Raw genomic sequence first — 19,990 nt, forward strand, 5'->3', positions numbered from 1 at the left:
CTCATTGTTGAAGGTCATACGTTGACATATAGTTTTGTTTTTATTTCTGTGTCATTTAGTCTCTTGTGTAGAGTTATCTCATCAGCAATCACTCCTCATCTTAATGTTATATCTTAAAAGTGTTACATTTGTTGTATCTTGCTATTTCTGTTGATCAAATGTAGGATTCTTTGAAGGATTCCTTTGGCCTTTTATAATGCAAATTATTTTCACAGAGTATGATAAACTGGTTCGTGTTTCATAAGATTTGGTTATCTACAGCATACATCCTTCTTTATGTCAGCTAGAGAAATAATAGTTAATCCTACATCCAACATTTTTTTTAATTCTATATCATTGGTTTTGTTTTAAAAGTTTAGTTTAAACTTTTAATACTCAGCTTTGAATACAGAGCACAAAAAAGAAGGAAAGAAAGAAAAACAATATAAAATAAAATACTTTAGGAAAAGGAAACAAACACCTTTGGTCAATTTTCAAAAATGTGTTCCACAAATCGCTCAGGTACAATGAACTAAATCTGAGTAAAAGAAAATTGTGAAACATTTAGAATCTATGGCTATAATATAAAAACAAAGGATATGGGGTGTCCATACATGACACAAAATCAATACATGCACAGCAGCAACAAACAAAGCTCAGCGCTTTTTTCTTCTGTTATTCATCTTAAAATCACAATGAGGTAAACAACTCTCACCTCACTACTCTTTTTCCTGCCAACCGATTTATTGTGTTTGCTCTGTAAATTGACATTGATGATCAACCTTAGGACAATATGGAAAACAAAGGCTATGTTGTATTCATCCAATTATTACACTTTGTCTGTAAGTCAATGTTTTACATCAATCTTGTATCAATTTTAGTCTCTTTTAGATCAGAATGTGTTTAACTACTTTCTACAAAATAATTGAAACCTAATCAAAATACCAAATTTAACATTATACCTGTGTGTATGATTTTTGTTTGTAAAATATGAACTGTAAGTTTTATATATGTGTGATAGAGAGAGGAAAAAACTAAAGTGATTATAAACTGATAAGTAAAAAACGAACTGACAATACCATATCATTAACGACAAAAAAGACGAACAACATGGTGATCTCAGGTGCTTCGGAAGGGAAAGCAGATCCTGCTTCATTAGTGACACCCGTCCTGTTGCTCATGTAAGTACAGTCTTATATTAAATCTAATTCGGTAGGTCATATCCAAGGAAAAGGGAAGGAATTGTTAGTTGCGACAATTGGAACATATTCGTCGTCATCTGTGAAACACAAACTCAGATCAACCAACTCGTGTTGGCGTTCGTAAAATGTTCGAAGGGTTGATATCACCTTCACCACTTGGAAACCTTATTTCGATAGCTTCCTTGTACGTAACAACCGTCTTATCAAGGATTTCATGATAGGAACTGGGAGAAATGTATTTCATATGCATGTATTGGCGCTTTTGGATGTTAATATAAATGGAAAGTTTACAATTGCAAAGCTGATGTCAAGTTTGATTGTCGTAAACTTTTGTTCTAAACTGATTCTCATTGTAAAATTATAGATATAAGTCAATATGAGGCGGACTTGACTGTGTCTGGCTCATCTTTTATCTGATATCTTTGATGAGTTTTCAGAAATCATGTCATGCTGGATTCCTTGTTTAATGAATTACCACGAATCATATTAAAGTTGCTTACGTTTCGACAGTCAAATTTCAGTAACTTTAGGATTGGCCAGTATTAAACTCCACTTTTAGCACTATTGTGCCATTTCGTGGCGGTAAGTTTATATTGATGATCGCCCGGAGAGAAACAATGACCGTCGGTTTGAAAACTGATAATCCTTGTCAGGTAATATTGTAGTCAGCTGGCCCCTAAACAAATAGTCCAACGTGAATCACCAAACTATTGACCATGAGAGTCAGTTTAAATGTGTTTGGCCTGGACATCGAATTGCTGGTTTATAGATTAATATCAAGTTTTTATAACACCCATTTTGCTTAAGTTGATGTCCTCTTAATAAAAAATGCCATACATTTGTAGTACTGTGACTGCTATGAAAGGAAGCATCTATATCTATTGAAATGAAACTAAGGATATCAAAGTTGCAGTCAAGTTAGAATACCCTTACGCTTCAGTAATCTATTAATATGCAATCCTGATCTCGATGATATTCTAACTAGTTTTGTATCGTCATTTTAACAGATGATACATTTTAGTATGTCTACTTTTGATTTAAACAAAGCAATACAAAATTGTACTAAACTTCTTTAATAAAGATAGAAATTCTAACACTTAATAATGAGCTTAAATACAACTATCTTTTAAAAATACCTAATGCAGTATGGATGTAAACATAATGAAAAAGAACAAAACTAAACTAAACGCACATGTAATGAAGTACCCAATATCAGATATTTGCTGAGAACAGATTTTACATAGCACTAAACTAAAAAGTATATATATTCTTTGACAAATTAATATTTCCTTTTTTGCTTCGTTTTTCTCTAATGTTAAAAATAATTTTGCTATTTTTCATAAATGTTGTGTTCTCTGCACGATTTTCTCACTTTTTACACACTCATATCGTATAATCGCAAAAATAAATTATATTTCACTCAGTCTGCTTTGAAGTGAAAATATGGCAGCTAATTAATTGTCGTTTTGAAGCCGAAGTTTAGCGATTGTCACCTTAGTAAACAATAAAAAAATATAAGAAACACAGATATTGGGGAAAACACGACGTGTATGACATGTACAATAATCATAGTTTTATCTATAACCGAGCGAAGCGTATTGCGATCAAGGATTTTTACAAGATATATCACGCCGAGGTCACTGCAAACGGAAAACATGTCTGCGAATTATTGTATGGGAAGCTAATAATTAAAAAAAGTAAATTTGTTCTAAATATTGGACAAATTAAAGAATTTTTTTGTGAAAAAGTATTTGTATTGAGTCTATTTCCTCTAAATCTAGATATTGGGAAAGCCTTTGTGTAACAAACTGTTCCCTAAATTATACCACTGTAATGAGAAAGATGCAGGACGGATACTATAAATATAAAATATGGGGAAAGACGCCTAAAACACACACAAGACGAACAAAACATACACATAAAGACAATTAAACACTATTTTAAAGATAAACAAAACACACATTTGTTTAAATGAATAATCTAAAATTTAAAAAAAAAAAAAAAAAAAAAAAAAAAAAAAAAGGAGAGAATATCACCGGGACTAGAAAGACACAATGCATATTGAAAATCTTTCATACTAAAACCAGAGTTAATCACAGGGCTAAAGGGACAAACAATGTCAAATATATAAAATGTTTAAAATATGTAAAATTTATACACATTGCAATTGCTTATTAAAACAAATGAGGACAAACATGTAACGCATGTTACGGCAATCAATGTACATGGATGCATCTTTATTTACATTCATAAAAAACAGTTTGTTTAACATGCACATATGTAAAAAAAAACCATATGAAATAATAGAATATCAATACGAAATTAAAAACATTTGGACGGATAAAAAGATAAGTAAAATATTGTATAAAAGGACAAATATATTTCAAATTAAATAGATGATAACAAAAAAATTCAAAATACTGAAACTATCACAAAGACTGTAAGGAGGTAAAATGGATCGTGCCGGTGAAAAAGCACAGCTGTAGAACAATTTAAGTCTTGTATTAAAAAGATACGATTTAAAATTTAATCTAATTAGTTATCATTGGGAATATACAGCTGTACTGTGTTATAAAATATAAGACAGATGAAGTCTTGTATAAAAGCCAGGACAAACTAAGTACTATTTAAAATGCAGAGGCATAACACACTGTAAAACTCAAAATATAAAATTAACAAATTACAAATAGATATGAAAGCATCAATTGAGGACACGAATTTATCTAGCATTTGTATCTTGACTTCTTTACAGACAGGTTTGACAAACATGAAAAACAATTATAGAACAATATATGTAATAAATTAATAATGGTCAAATTATCATTTTGAAAAAAACAAAATAATGTCCATGAATAAAAATACAAAATAATCAAAAACAAAATTGCATCCGATTGTCAAATAGAAAAGGCGAACACGGTAATCTCTAGATATATATAACCGTCATCGTTTTATCAAAATAGAGCAACTGTGTATGAATAGTTAAAAATATAATATTATGAAAAACAGAATAGAATATACATTCATATGTCGAGAGTACAATGATTCTATCTTAGTTGTTGAAGTAAATTAAGTTTCTTTGAAATAAATGTTGTTATGAGCGCGTGCATTTGCAATAAGTTACAAACTATAGAAAAAACTTTGACACTTATAAATTTATAATCACAAGGTCTAGTGAATATGAAACTTTCCATTTCAAATAAGGACCATTTCGTCGCCGGACATCTGTTGAAAGAGTTTATGTACTAGTATCTCCAGTACAGATTTGATATTATGAGCTTTAGTTTCAACAAATAGTCCAACGTGAATCACCAAACTATTGACCATGAGAGTCAGTTTAAATGTGTTTGACCTGGACATCGAAGTGCTGGTTTATAAAATGTTAGTGATATTTGGTTTCTGCTCAAAAGGAAGACACTGAATAAAAGGTAAAGTTTATGGGATCTTTTTCAAGTTACAACGGATACCATCAGGATTTAGATAACCACTGAATTCAAATTACGGTATATATGATAAATATATCAAACGAATTCCGCAAAAAAGATCTGTCAGATATCAATAATTTTGAAATTAAAATTGTATTAAAATAATTAATGTATGCCTCCGAATTCCATGCATAAAAAAACACACTAACATTAAAAGTTGGCTATCCTTCGAATGTTCTCCCTTTAAATTAATCAAATGTTTGAAATGGCCTTAGCAAAATGAATTCCTCAAAATTATCAAAACGTCATCATTGACACCAAACACTTTCGTACTAACGGGACTTAAATACATCTTTTTATTGAAACATTTTATACAGGTTGAAAGAGCTGTAATATTGTAGCAGTTTGTAAGACTAAATAACTATCACTAAACCTTCTACTTTAATTCTCATGAAATAAATTTATCATAATAAATCTCGTTAAATATTGATAAAACTTGTACTGTGCCCAAAATTATTGGTTCTGTGTTTATCAAGAACTGAACACTTTATGTCTCATCTTAAAACACATTTTCAGAAACAAATAAAGGTCTATAAATTAATGAGATTGCAAAACCGGAATTTGATGAAACTGCCTTGTCTATAAGTTGACTCTTGTCATTGGTTCTGGTGTATTACCACGTGATACTGCCTCATAGAGTTCACCACTTGAAGGTTTGTCAGCATTGTCTTCTCCACATAAAGGAAACACACGCCTACAATCATACACGCATTCATTTTTAAACAGTAGAACTTCTATCTATATATTACGGAAAGTTAAGGATAATATAGTGTATGTAGCTCTAAGATGTTATTAATTAGAATACATAATTGGTGTCAATGATGATAACACGAAAAAGATCAACAACGCCATTCAAAAGGGATATACGCCGCTCTTTTATCCATCAGACTATACATAAAAAGAAACATAACTTCTTAAATTCAATGCGTCCGACGTGTTAAAGACTTTAGTAGCAAATTGACAAACACAAAATATGATTAAAAAGGACATTCAAGCTCAATTTCTCAAAGGTGAACTCATACAAGGGTAGTTGAGGAAAGTTTATGATTGGAAAATTTTAACAGTTATATGAAGCATCTCATGTCATGGCGACACACGGATAACTAAACTGGAGGTAAAACAATATTATATACATGTGGAGCGTACGAACACACTTTCATGAAGACAACCAAAACATAATGAAAATCAAGAATATATAAATATTTGAGGTACCTAATGACCAAATGGGGCATACACATATCATAATGTAACACTCACGACTCGTATCGAAGACGAGTTAAACTTACCTTGGACTTTTGCACCATTTTACTAACAATATGACAATGATTACGACCAGCAACACACTGATCACTATACCAATTATCCATAGTTTACTCTCGGTGGATTCATCAGACGAACACTGTGAACTGGATGAACTATAGCATATACCATCAACAACACAAATATCAGACTGAAAAAGATAAAAAATATCCAAATCTAAAATCCTAAATATACTCATAAGAAAATAAGTACCGTTCAAATTGTACCATGTTTGTTTTTAGTCCTTTCTTGAACCATCATTTCGTCAACTCTAGATAGTTGAGTTTAAAATTGTCAAACATTCGGAACGTTCCGCAATTAATACTCATATTATTATGCATGTGATAAAAGAGTAGAATCGACATATGAACTGTATAAGTTAGAAATACTTGAAATACAAACAAATTTACAATGATTCAAATTAGGTTTGATAGACGATGAACCCGGAAACCTATACATCTATATGTTAACTTCAAATCATATAAAACATAAGGTCTCAACTAAATTCATTTCTGCAGTATCTTTTCATTTACTTCCTAATGGTAATATTTTGTTTGTACAAATCTATACCAAACAATCAAAACATTTTTCAACTAATCAAATCTGTATAACTACATACCCGTAATTGACAATTGACATTGGAATCTGTTGTAGTGCACGTGTAACAAGAGGTATCATACAATATCAGAGGGACAGAGTCACTATAAGTGACGCCATCGTTGGTCACTGACACAAGGTAGTACTGTATAGTTTCATTTGTGGTAGATCTCTTCCTTCGTCGATTTACGCTGACTAGACATTTAACCTCTCCTATGTTTTCCATTTGGCCCGTCGTGGTACTACTTGTTCCATTTGCCGTTAATACGTTGTTTATGATCTGAATAGTTGGTAAAAACTCAATCAACAATTTAAATCATCCAAAAGTATTGATGATGCTATTACGTATATATATATATATGGGTTCATTTTTAGTTCTTATTATCATGGCATGGAAATGCATATGCTTCATAGAAACCAGTTACTCTATTGTTAATTTTAATTTTATTAATCTAATTATATCTAATTATATACAGAATTTATTTTTTTGAAATGTCATCCGTTGGCATTGATTGCAAGTCCTAAAGACGAATACAATTTTACTTGTCTAATTTGACATGTATAACTGTTCGTCAAGGAATACATATGATTTCTTCCAGTATAAAAAGTGGAGAACCTTGCAATTTTAAGAAATGTATGTATTTAATTAATACACTTTTCCGAACTTAACGTATGTACACGTACCTCAGCCTTTTGAAGCAAGCATCCCAGATTACTTGATTCGTAGAAGTTTTCTCCAAATACAGAGATATGAGAACATGATCGTTTAGATGTATCACAGAATGATTCATCTGTAATATTTGTCAATATTTGTGGTGATGCAGACATGTTAACACGACAATCACCACCTGTTAAGTCTTGATAACAGGAGCATAACCCTGTAAGATAGGATAATATAAAATACAGACATTTTTACTGAACCAGATACTTCGCGCCAAGTCAGTTAGAGCATATAAGACAGAAATATTTAAATAATTTTACTAAACCTGATGGTCATTTCGAATGAAAAACATCAGCAATATTTTTACAATTTCGTTGATTGTACCATATTATCCATGATGGCAAACAACGCTATTCTGCCTTAAATAGACCCTTTTGTTTTAAATTCAAATATAGAACCACTACTTCGTGTCAAGTCAATAAGAACATATCAGTTAGAAGTATAATATATTTACACAATACAGTTCCAACGTTTACCTGTCAACTTCAAAATGTGTTAATATATTTGTTTTTTCTTCTATGAAATACAACTTAAAAGTGTAGTCACTGATGCATCCTTAATAATTTTTCAATTATAATAAAAACAAATAGAGAGAGGAAATAAAATGGGTTATTAAGCATTTTTTCATAGATCGAAAGTACTTGTTTTTTTAATTTCTGAACCTCTGATCATGCTTGTATACGCAAATAAAAATATATAGGACATTTTTAGCACACTTGCGATAAAGGTATTGCTTTGGAATGAAATAAATGTCATTTTATTTAAACTTAAAATAAACTGGCTTTGCATGCATTAACTTGCTAAATGTAATATAGAAAACAATGAACAAGTAATGTTATACCGTAACTAGAATATGCTTGTATCATTACACACTTCTTATATAAAGGATCGAGGAATTACTAATTTTCTTCAAATTTTTGTATGCCGTGTAAATAAAAGATGTAATGCTTAAAGCAAAATGTAATAGCAAAGAGTGTTTTAACATGTAAGTCATTAAAACATTATGTTTATAGTATATTTTTTTTGGCATACAAAGTCATTCGAGCTTTTAAAAATGTTTAAATTACCTTGCACGCAGTCACCAAGTTGTATTCCTTTATATTTGCAGTCAAATGGACATAATTTCCCAACAACCACTTGAGCTACAATATTTCCAGCATCATTTGTTTCGTTCCACAGTGAATTATTTGTCCTTATTTCATTTGAACATTCTGTTTTGAACATTTCAAATGCATCTGCCATATACTCATCAGTTCCGGATACCTCAAAGGAAACAGAAAATCTAGCAATTTCAGGCGTTTAAAGCTCTTTGTTTTCAATTTTACAAACTACCCTCCAACCAAAACATTCAGAGCCATTAATTTATGAAATAAATATTCTCAAAACATAAAAAGTCATGTGTGAATATCAAAATGGAAACAGCAATGAATTGCAAAATCCATCTAAGATGAACTTTGCCTGGGGGAGTCCGAACATTAGTTATAATCTAATTTATTCATATTATAACGCTGCCTCCCTGGTGTTAGAGTCGGACACCAGAGATAACAGGTTACAAATAAAAGGGATTTCTTTAAAGGTATGGTTTATATTACTATAAGATGTATGGCCCGACGTCTAATTGGAATACCGTCGAACCAACACACTTTACAGCTTCGTTAACCTAGACTCTAGAGTCTATCAAATGTTATCTAATTATTATTTATAAATAAAAGACAAAGCATATCAAAGTTGTGATCATTTATTTAACAATCTTAAAATGGCAGAGAGAATGGCTGTGAAGGCTCTAGCTGTTACTGGTTTGGTTGGGATCCTGGTATGGTTGGTCTAACTAATTAAATATATATATACACACATATATATAACAATCCAGAGTATAACCACTCTATAGATTCAGTCGACTAGTTTAACATGTTTAAAAAACTACCATTAGCATATAGCTCATTCAGGCTTACAAAGGGTCTCAATAAAAGAACACCTATAAATTTATGTAGCCGGCTTAATTCAACAACATCTATTTAAAATAACCATCTGTATATAAATACTAAAGGTTATTATTGTCACCAAGACATATATTTCTTTGATAATTAAAACTATAGGTATAATTTACCCTCTACATATATTGTCACCAACTATTACCACCCAAACTGAGTCACCGAGACTTACTCCCAGCTTCTCCCAAATTCGTCTCCTTAATTTCCTCCAAAAGTCTCCCAATTGTCTCCTTAATTTCCTCCTAAAGTCTCCCAAATTAATCTCCTTAATTTACTCCCACAATCTCCCTAATGTATCTCCTTAATTTCCTCCTAAAGTCTCCCCAATTCGTCTCCTAATTTCCTCCTAAATTCTCCGAGATTTCAAGTTTGGTGTTTCATAACATTCAATTCCAAACCACAACAATTACTGCTTTCCGTAGTTGATCATTTTAGTTTTATAAGAATGTCAGCCAATCACAGACTCTCTTACATAAGTCGGACCAATCAGCAACCATCTCTCTAATTAGGGAAATTCCCGAAATGGCAATTAAAAATGTAAACACTGGACATTTTATGTAAATAAAGATGTTTTCCAGCTTAAAATCATTAACAACTAACATATGTATTCATCATGAAGGTTATTACACCAACAGGATAACTTAGGAACACATGAAAAAGGTTAATATCTCAAATATAAAACAGAACTAAAGGTACCAGCACTCCGGGAACAAACTTGGTCACCGCGAGTAAATTCCACTCATAACATCACTTGAAACACAATAGAATTAAATCAATTTTAGTGTAATCAGCGTATCGAATACACTCATATGCAAAGCATATCATCTCACAGACATCTCCGTATTATTATTTGTACTTAATAACACAGCATATTCAAAAAGGGGGTTTGACGGCATTACAATATATCAACAGGAATTTAAAACTACTGTTTGCTAATATGATACATTTCAATGCCAAAGCAATAAGTTATAAGATGATAACTATTCCAGCATGTGATCGAAAAGAATAGATAGCTGTAATTGCTATTTTATTTTTCTATTAGGGGCTAAAATGAGAGAAACAATAGTTTTGTTATATTTTCATGCTTTTCAACTACCTATTTGAGTTTACAATCCAACTGTTTTAATTTTAGTGGCACAAAATGTTTTTTACCCCACGAAGTTTTTTTTCACTTTTGAAAACAACTTAGTCTATTAAATATCATTACCTTTATATTTAGTACACAGTTCGTAATTGCAGATGATACATTTACATTGGACAGCGATGAACAATCATCGTATGAACCCGAATTCTTGAAATAACTGTTGCATGCATCGTCTGCACTCGATTCGTTCCATCCATTTATCCATTCAGAGGTCTGAAAAAATTACAATTATAGAATATCAATTTATTTTTAGTTAATTACATTCATTTCGACTAAATAGATTGATTTTACCCGACTTTTGCAATCATCACTTCAAGGGGAACAATCATTTAAACATTATAACCTTCACACATACACAATGTTTAAACACTTTCATTTGTGTAACTGTTTTTATAATTTACAAAGTGTAGCTTTCATGTTTAGTTTCCATGTACTTAAAGATTATTTTGCAGTTTAGATTTTCAATATCATTAATATTGTGTGCAAGAACGAGCGTGAAATTTCAATTCGATTTCATAAAAAAAATTACTGAATATTTCAAAACAATATACAAATTTCGTAGAGTACAAACTGACCTAAGCTCAAATTAAGAGGTATTGCACTTAACTACCATCCGATTGATTTTTTAAGGAGAATTATTGATTTCAAGAAATCGTGCAGGGATATTGAAAGGACAAGCACGTAGGAAATATTTGCGAATATCTCCATTTTATACTATACAATTATAGCCTTTGTATGAGGTCTATACAAGGATATATTATTAATTCGTATATTTCAACAAATTTGATTCGTTTAGGGATAGTCACATGTTAAACTGTATTTTCGAAGGTAGAGAGAAAACAGCGGATAGCAAAAAGCATATTGACCTGCAAAAAGCATATTGCACGGTTATTTTTAGAATATCTAAAAACCAATCATACTTTGTGACGTCATGTAATGAATTTCAGGATAGTGTTTAGCGTTTTGAAACACATGATATCTGTGATCGATTATTTGACGAAAGAAATCTTCAAATACATAAGAAAAAATGTAAGATGTCCAAAAAAAAAGGTAAATGAAATAACAACTTATATGTTGTTATTATCAAGGAGACAATGTAATATCTATAAAATTCCAACAAACCTAAATGACGATGTTGATACAAATATGGTCAGAAATTAATAATATAACAAATATAGCCTTTGTATGAGGTCAATACAGGATATATCGACCCAAAGAAGTATATCGACCTCGGACTTCGTCCTCAGTCAATATACTTCTTTCAGGTCAATATATCCTTGTATCGACCTCATAAAAAGGCTATATTTGTATAATATTGACATGAAAGAAGTATATCGACTGACCAAGTCCGAGGTCGATATACTTCTTGGGTCGATATATCCTGTATTGACCTCATAAATGGGCTATAATTGTTATATTATTTATTCCCGACCATATTTGTATCAAAATCGTCATTTGATTTTTTTGAATTTTATATATATCATATTGTCTCTAAGACAATGACAACATTTAGTTTATTTATTTATTTTTTTATTTCATTTATTTTTTTTTGTGTTATTTTTTTACATCTGTATTTGAAGATTTTTTAGATATAGATTTTTTTTAATAAAACTTTTAACAATATCATGAAATTCATTACATGAAGTCAAAAAGTATATCGGTTTTTAGATTTTCTAAAAATAACCGTGCAATATGGTTTCAGCTGTGCAATATGATGCAGTTTGCTATCCGCCGTTTTCTCTCAACATTCTAAAATATAGTTTAACATGTGAGTATTCCTAAACGAATCAAATTAGTTAAAATATATGAAATAATAATATTATCTTATATTCTTTATATGATATGATAGATATATTCTTATCTTGAAAATAAAAGGAATGACAAAAGGGGAGAATATACAAGAGAAAAATGTATTTAATGGAAATAATTACCATCATGAGAATAGCAAACCTTGATATGAGTTGACACCCTTACCTTTGTTTAGCAAAACCAAGGGGACCTGCATTTAGTGATCATTATGAATAACTTGCCCCAGACGACTTGAAAATTTCTCAATTGTCACTTTAAAATAGATTCATACCCCGATGCTGAAATTATGATCCTATCGAAGGAATTGTCTGGAAAGCATTTGGTCAATAAAGAGAGGAAATAAAATATATAACAGGGGACCTCCTGCGATGAATTTTTTCTGGGAACTATACTGTAACAAACTGGCATTTGAGTTATCAGAATTTACTGGAAACTTGGTAGATTGACAAATCAGAACTGGGAAAGGAGAGCGACACTGACTACGTCGATGATGAAAACCTCTCCTGATATTCACACATCTTCTTCGTGTACATGGACAGCCCGTCAACATGTCACAATCTGAAAAAGGACACAACTGGTGGAAATTTTCAAACAGACGAATTTTATAGAATCTAAAGATTTTTTTTATAGAATATCAAACTTACACGTTCTGCATGTTCCTTCTTAGTAAGAATATCCGGTGATATATCAATCGTTAGATCGTCATCATCTTCATCTGTTGAACGCTTAGAGCGAATTGAGCATGATTGTTTGCCAAAGTTTAACGGTGGACAGACTGGTAAACTTTCCTTCCATGAGCAATCTACATTTGCCGACAGTCCATTTAATATACCACCGCTATCACCAAGACACGTACAGTACATAAACGACTGGCTTAACTTTTCCGTTCTAGTTTTTGCAATGAATAAACTGTCACTTGCTGGAACACTGTAAGTAATGATTTAAGTAAACTAGACAAGAAACAATGATATACTTATATAAAGGAAAAAGTACAGTTTAATAAAAATTTCACAAAACAAACTGGCAAGCAGAAAGCATTAAACGTCCTCTCTCTTATGATGAAAGAGATATTTTGAAAAAAAAAAATACGTTCACGGTCTCGTTCGGTTGAGTTGAGTTATGTTTTCTTTTCTTATTAACTTTTGTTTGTTGAGCTTCTTTATTTTCATTACAAAGATTATTCCACTTTAAAATAGCTAGTACAATGAAATATGCCTTGAAAGCAATATATATAAGTTCTAAAAAGGTAATAAAACATAAAATTAATTTGAACTCGACAATGCCAATTAACGATTCAAAGAATTAAAATGTTTATCTATTGCAACCAAGGAAAAAAGGCAGTTATAATGTAACAGTTATGCAATTTATAATTATGACCAATCAATATCATCTGTACATTAATATGAGAATTAACTTCAGATATAATCACAATGTATTTTGATATCGAGTAAACAGTTTAAAGAAATAACCGCTTCTCTACCATCGATGTCAAATGTTCTACGTAACAGGATCTCATTTTACTCAAAATGTTTAACATATGTATTCATTAATCAATAGTTTTCATTATCTATGGATGTAGTAGACCAACCAAAAGGCAAGCTGTACTAGCTTCTGTAGGTTTCGTTTTTTCAAATGATTTTAAGATTCGTTGTCTTCAATAAAAGTCACAAATGAAGGATTTTTGTATAAAGTATATTAATCTTAAAGTTGTTACCATAATTAATGACTAAGTCAAAATGTTCTACGTAACAGGATCTCATTTTACTCAAAATGTTTAACATATGTATTCATTAATCAATAGTTTGATTAAGGATTTTTTTAGGGATTGAAAAGTTTAGATGGCATATGTTTATATACCTCCAAGTTCGAGCAAAAGGATATGCTCTGTCATAAACTATTCCGTCCCTTCCAGTAAAATCATCGTTCCGATTGTTATTCCATGTACCACACAATCCTTCTGTTTGGTACCGATCCTTACGTGAAAAAGTAATGTATACATTCAATCTTCTATTCATTGCTATCCATACATATACTCTTGTACCAGTCGGCAGAACAATCTGAAAAAAATAGTTAAATCACAAAAATAATTAGGAAAATTCAAACCAGAAAGCCCCTAATCCTATGACAAAATCAAAAGCTCAAACACATCAAACGAATGGATAACAACTGTCATATTCCTGACCTGGTACAGGCGTCTTCTTATGTAGAAAATGGTGGATTGAACCTGGTTTACAGGGCTAAACCATTCACTTGTATGACAGTCGCATAACAAGACATAAAGGAAACAAAATAATCCTTAAGAAATGTTTAAACTAAAATAAATATCAATTTGTAATTCATCACTCCTTGTTTGTATAGCAGAAAGTTTCAAATCTAAAATGATGATAATTTTATCTTTTGAAAACAAAGTCATTGAAATAAAATTGAGAATGGAAATGGGGAATGTGTCAAAGAGACAACAACCCGACCAAATAAAAAACAACAACAGCAGAGGGTCACCAACAGGTCTTCAATGTAGCGAGAAATTCCCGCACCCGGAGGCGTCCTTCAGCTGGCCCCTAAACAAATATATACTAGTCCAGTGATAATGAACGCCATACTAATTTCCAAATTGTACACAAGAAACTAAAATTAAAATAATACAAGACTAACAAAGGCCAGAGGCTCCTGACTTGGGACAGGCGCAAAAATGCGGCGGGGTTAAACATGTTTGTGAGATCTCAACCCTCCCCCTATACCTCTAACCAATGTAGTAAAGTAAACGCATAACAATACGCACATTAAAATTCAGTTCAAGAGAAATCCGAGTCTGATGTCAGAAGATGTAACCAAAGAAAATAAACAAAATGACAATAATACATAAATAACAACAGACTACTAGCAGTTAACTGACATGCCAGCTCCAGACTTCAATTAAACTGACTGAAAGATTATGATTTCATCATATGAACATCAGGCACAATCCTTCCCGTTAGGGGTTTAGTATCATACCATCATAACATATATGAGAAGAACATAACCCGTGTCATGCCAACAACTATACTTTTAAAGTTCGAATGAAAGTTTGAAATTGACTTCTTTCATATCATTCTATCACTAGATTTTGTCGTTCAAATTTCACCAGGCAAGCTGTACTAGCTTCTGTAGGTTTCGTTTTGTCAAATAATTTTAAGATTCGTTGTCTTCAATAAAAGTCACAAATGAAGGATTTTTGTATAAAGTATATTAATCTAAAAGTTGTTACCATAATTAATGACTAATTAGTATCAGTTGGTATTATCGCCAAAGTAAAATTTCACAAATCAGTGGATACTAGTTTAGTTGAATCAATATCAAGTCAGGATTGATTGCTTTTATTCATAAGTTATACATAAATTACATACAGTATTTGTTTCGTACACCTTCCTACCAATATGATTAATATGAGTATATGCTTTAAATAAACAATACCTCATATGTTCCCCATCGATGATAAACTTCTAAATATTCGGAACCAGTTTGACAACCAAGTCTTCGAACAATCCATTTGGTTGGTCTACTACATCCATAGATAATGAAAACGTCTGATGCTGCTCGAACGGCAATCGCACAATGCTCAGTCCATGAATGATGACTTTCGAATCTTCGTTGAATTGTATTCACCTGACATAAAGTAATCATGAGCTTTAATAGTAAATTGATTATCTTAGTTTAAATATATACTGATCTTAAATATCCTTGTATAAACGTAACAAATAATTCGCTAAATCAAGTTTAGCATACCTCAAAGATGTGTGTAATAGTTAGCCCATGAGGACGCGGTGTGTCAGTGTAAGATCACCCCGATGACTGGAGGCCAGAGGGTGATCTATCACTGACACACCAAGTCCGAATGGGATAACTATTTTAGATCCCAGCTGTTTTAGATTAGATGAAACCATTTACAATTCATAAAATCTAGTTTAGAACGCCACACAACCATTGTAATATACTTTATATATTACTATATAATGTATACCCTTTATGACCCCCCGAACACAATTATTCAATATTAAACCATTTAAACTCGCCCGACTGGTCAATCGGCCCACACTAGATCGCCACTTTATAAAAAATTGCTCACTCTTGTTTCCCGACTCGCCCCACTTTGAAAAAGTGTAAAATCAAATTGAACAATCAGTCTGACAACTCACTTATTTACAAAAAGGGTTAAAGCACCACTGAATAAAAGTCTGCCAACTCGTCCCTCTTATGAAAATATCTTGCTTCCTTTAAGTATGTCAAATAACTTATAGTTAGTATCCAGTTGTCCTGGTGTAGTGGTATGTGTCGTGGGTTGATATGCTAAAGGTCTTGAGTTCGGTTCCAGCATAGACACTGGATTCGTTCAACATAAATTATGATAGATAGTCTTTTTTGTATAATTAATTCTATGCTTTATAGTGGATTTGACATTCCCGCCAAAATGTTGCAGAACGAAGGAAAGCATGCAAAACAAAAGAAACTCTAGCTGGGGTAATCTGAGCCGGATCACCCCTGGTAAAACAAAGGAGCTGGGATGTAATGATTAGATTCAGGCATTTTCCAACCTTAATTCACCTGAAAATAATGATAATCATTTAAATCATGGCAGTGTCAATTTGTTTTATGAATAATATGAAGCAAAACGGGGTTTTTCACTGTTTTTTTTTGAATGAATAACATTGTAATTTGTCAGTTTTTATGGACTTCCCCTCCTGTGTTTTATTTACCTTAAGTTCGGTTTTATTGTTTTACATTTTCTTGGAAATATAAAACTTTATAACCATGGATGGATATAGACATATTTAACAAAATAAATTGATACTTTTGATCATAATGCTTCGATTTTCTATTAAATTTAGTATTCATGTAAACCCAGATATAATCATAATTACGAATTTGTAAACTTACTTCGATTGGTTTCGTTTTATGTCTAAAGAGTGAGAATTCTCCTTCATCGTGGAAATCGTACCATCTGCAGAAAAAATAAAAATGTGTAGTCACGACTTTCCCCTCTTAAACACAATCTGTTTTCGACTGATAAATTTCACCGTCCAGCGTAAAAATATTATAAGGACGAGCGATTTTGTTCATTCTTTAACCTGCTTGTCGACGGATCAGCACATACATGTACATGATCTATCAGCTGTCAATACAAAATGCATAGAAAATCGTGGTGAAAAATCAGATGAAAACTCAGTAAACCAACGATATATTAAATGTTCCCAAAAGTCATTAATGCATGTGTCTTATCAATCTCCGGTGCAGAGATCACATATCCGTTCCGTTCAATACTTTGTAACACTACACTCAATATGATAGCATATGATTTTTTTAGGATAATAGCTTCTTTAATAATAATTGGAAAAATAACTTGTATATTTTCCTATAGACCTTTGTTTTTTTTATTTAAAATAAATAAAGACACACAATTCAATTAATTGGCAAAAAAAAAAAATTGAAAATGATATATCATACATGTATACATCTTCGCTAGCCAAGGGTTACGATCCACTCCCGTTCTCTTCACCCTTGGCGGATTGAGCTAACATTTGTGATATCAATGTTGCGCCATCTATCAAAGGATTAAAGTCACGCCCATTCCGAATACATTATTCTTGACCAATGGTAGCACTTGAACTCTTCAATTTGGAGGTAATCACGGTAGCGTCTAGATTCTACACACTTGGTAAAGCCGTAATCGAAAATATACGTCGACATTCATGCATGAAACATACACAGGAACTGCTATTAGTTGATTAAAAATATTCGAGTTGTCACTAAATATAGTCTTATGTTTAGTGCGGTAAAGACTTGTTGCACAATAAACATGTGGCAATTGTTTACAAACCATTTCTACATTTACACGTGATCATGTTATAGGCGCTTTTTGATTGGATGCAGCGAGCTTCTACTGCAACCAATAAAAATCCTTACCTTGTTTCTCCGAAATGTTAGCTCAATCCGCCAAGGGTGAAGAGAACGGGAGAGGATCGTAACCCTTGGCTAGCGAAGATGACATGTATATTGATCAGCTTGATATTAAAGAATGATTTCACAAAATGCTGTTTACCTCTTATAGGGTTGAATTCACTTTGATTTTCTAAATATTGGTGTTGGTGTTCAAACCAACAGTAAAATATACGAAAATGGAATTATTTGTATACTGTAAAAGTTACTGTCCATCTACATGAGATAGTAGTACAGACTTATTTGTAAATTTATGTAAGTGATTGAAAAAGCAATATCATGTACCATACATGTAGCATAAATTAAAATGCACAGACACTGCAAAGTCATATTAATTGACAGTTTGGTTAACAAATTTTCTAAAAAGGCTGTTTTAGAGCAAGCAGCTAGTAACTTATTTGTTTTCAATAAACAATTACTGTAGTGGTAGACATAATTTGCCACCTGATGAGTACCCTTGGCAGGAACGAAACAGTCTTACGTTATAGAAATTTTTTTACTTGTTTATATATTGATATTTTCAGTAGGTGTTGATTTTTTTATAAATTGTTGTGTTGTTTGCTAAAATGAATTATCTGATGCACACCTGCATAATGCATTTTAATCAAAATATCTAAAATCTATCTTTTTTTCTTTCAAATATTACAACTTTAACTATTTGATTTGGACCCCAATTGTTGTTTCAACACATTGTTTACAAGTATGGGTAGACTAATATTGCAATCTTATAGTCAACAGGGAAGACTATCAACTGCAGAAACTGAAACATTGTTCATGTAGTTCATATGCATACTATAGACAGTTCCTATTAGTTCTAACATTCCAAAAGACCAATATTTTTAAATTTGTATGAAGTGGCTTCACATGTTAAATAATTGTGTAATTTTAATGCTTAATAATCATAACTATAAAAAATGAAAACCAAGTTTGATGAGGAGCCATATTTAATCCAGGCTATTTACATTGACAAATCTTTATTTATGCTTTTAGTTACAAATGTATGGGACTATTATACACTGAATATTGTTCTTTCATTATGATAACAAAATAGTACAGATTGTTACGTGTAAAATAATTATAAAACGGTTGCATTCAATTTTTCTTTGTCAATTACACTCCCTCCTATTTTTTAAGCTTTTATTGATAAATATGTCAACTAATTCAGGTCCTTGCTTTTTCACACAAATTCAGACTTTGTTTTTAAAGTTTAATATACTTAGTTTATTATTTTAGCTCCTTAGTCTAGTTTGGTCAAATTTTAAAATGGTTAAGGTTATTGTTGACTTTTAAATTTGCAGTAATATGAATTTGGGTCAAATAAGGGCCTTGTATGCCCCTACTCCTTTGAGAAATTGAATAAAGTGTTGACATTTAAATGGCTAGTTTGACGAACTATGGCATACCATGTATATCCCTCATCTGCATAAATACCAGAAATTACATGATAAAAAAAATGTCATTATATTTTCAGATCACAATTATGTTAACCTGACCATAGGACATGTATGGGTTTTATCTAGAAACATAAGAAACATTGCAAGCCAGCATAGATTATCATACACACAAATAAAATAGACTCTCACTATAAAAGAACTTACAAACAAGACTTAAGCACTTATAAAAAAATGATTCAGGTTTCAATGAGTGAATTGGAGTGATTATAATTGCACATGAAAATTTGTGTGCATTATTTAATACATGTATGAGGTCTGCTCTATGGTCAGGTTACTGTCGCTTTGACACATTCCCCATTTCCTTTCAGAACTTTATTAATTACAATTTTATTAATTGTTGTT

The 19,990-nt window shown here is 31.5% G+C and overlaps 1 protein-coding gene across 1 annotated transcript in view; it reads right to left on the reverse strand.

Annotated features, from left to right (window-relative positions):
* Nucleotides 1-2,238: 2,238 nt before the first annotated feature.
* The window catches only part of LOC139490665 (uncharacterized), an 84,819-nt gene continuing 67,067 nt past the window's right edge, over nt 2,239-19,990 (reverse strand). Inside the window, exons 50-59 of the mRNA XM_071277578.1 lie at nt 17,136-17,199; nt 15,675-15,866; nt 14,082-14,281; nt 12,869-13,151; nt 10,479-10,628; nt 8,348-8,543; nt 7,244-7,437; nt 6,582-6,839; nt 5,950-6,113; nt 2,239-5,357 (exon numbers count right to left, since the gene is read on the reverse strand). Coding sequence (XP_071133679.1) covers nt 5,243-5,357; nt 5,950-6,113; nt 6,582-6,839; nt 7,244-7,437; nt 8,348-8,543; nt 10,479-10,628; nt 12,869-13,151; nt 14,082-14,281; nt 15,675-15,866; nt 17,136-17,199 — 1,816 coding nt within the window. The 3' untranslated portion in view covers nt 2,239-5,242. The remainder of the gene's footprint in view (nt 5,358-5,949; nt 6,114-6,581; nt 6,840-7,243; nt 7,438-8,347; nt 8,544-10,478; nt 10,629-12,868; nt 13,152-14,081; nt 14,282-15,674; nt 15,867-17,135; nt 17,200-19,990) is intronic.

Source organism: Mytilus edulis, chromosome 10 (genome assembly GCF_963676685.1).
Source record: "Mytilus edulis chromosome 10, xbMytEdul2.2, whole genome shotgun sequence".
Lineage (NCBI taxonomy): Eukaryota > Metazoa > Mollusca > Bivalvia > Mytilida > Mytilidae > Mytilus > Mytilus edulis.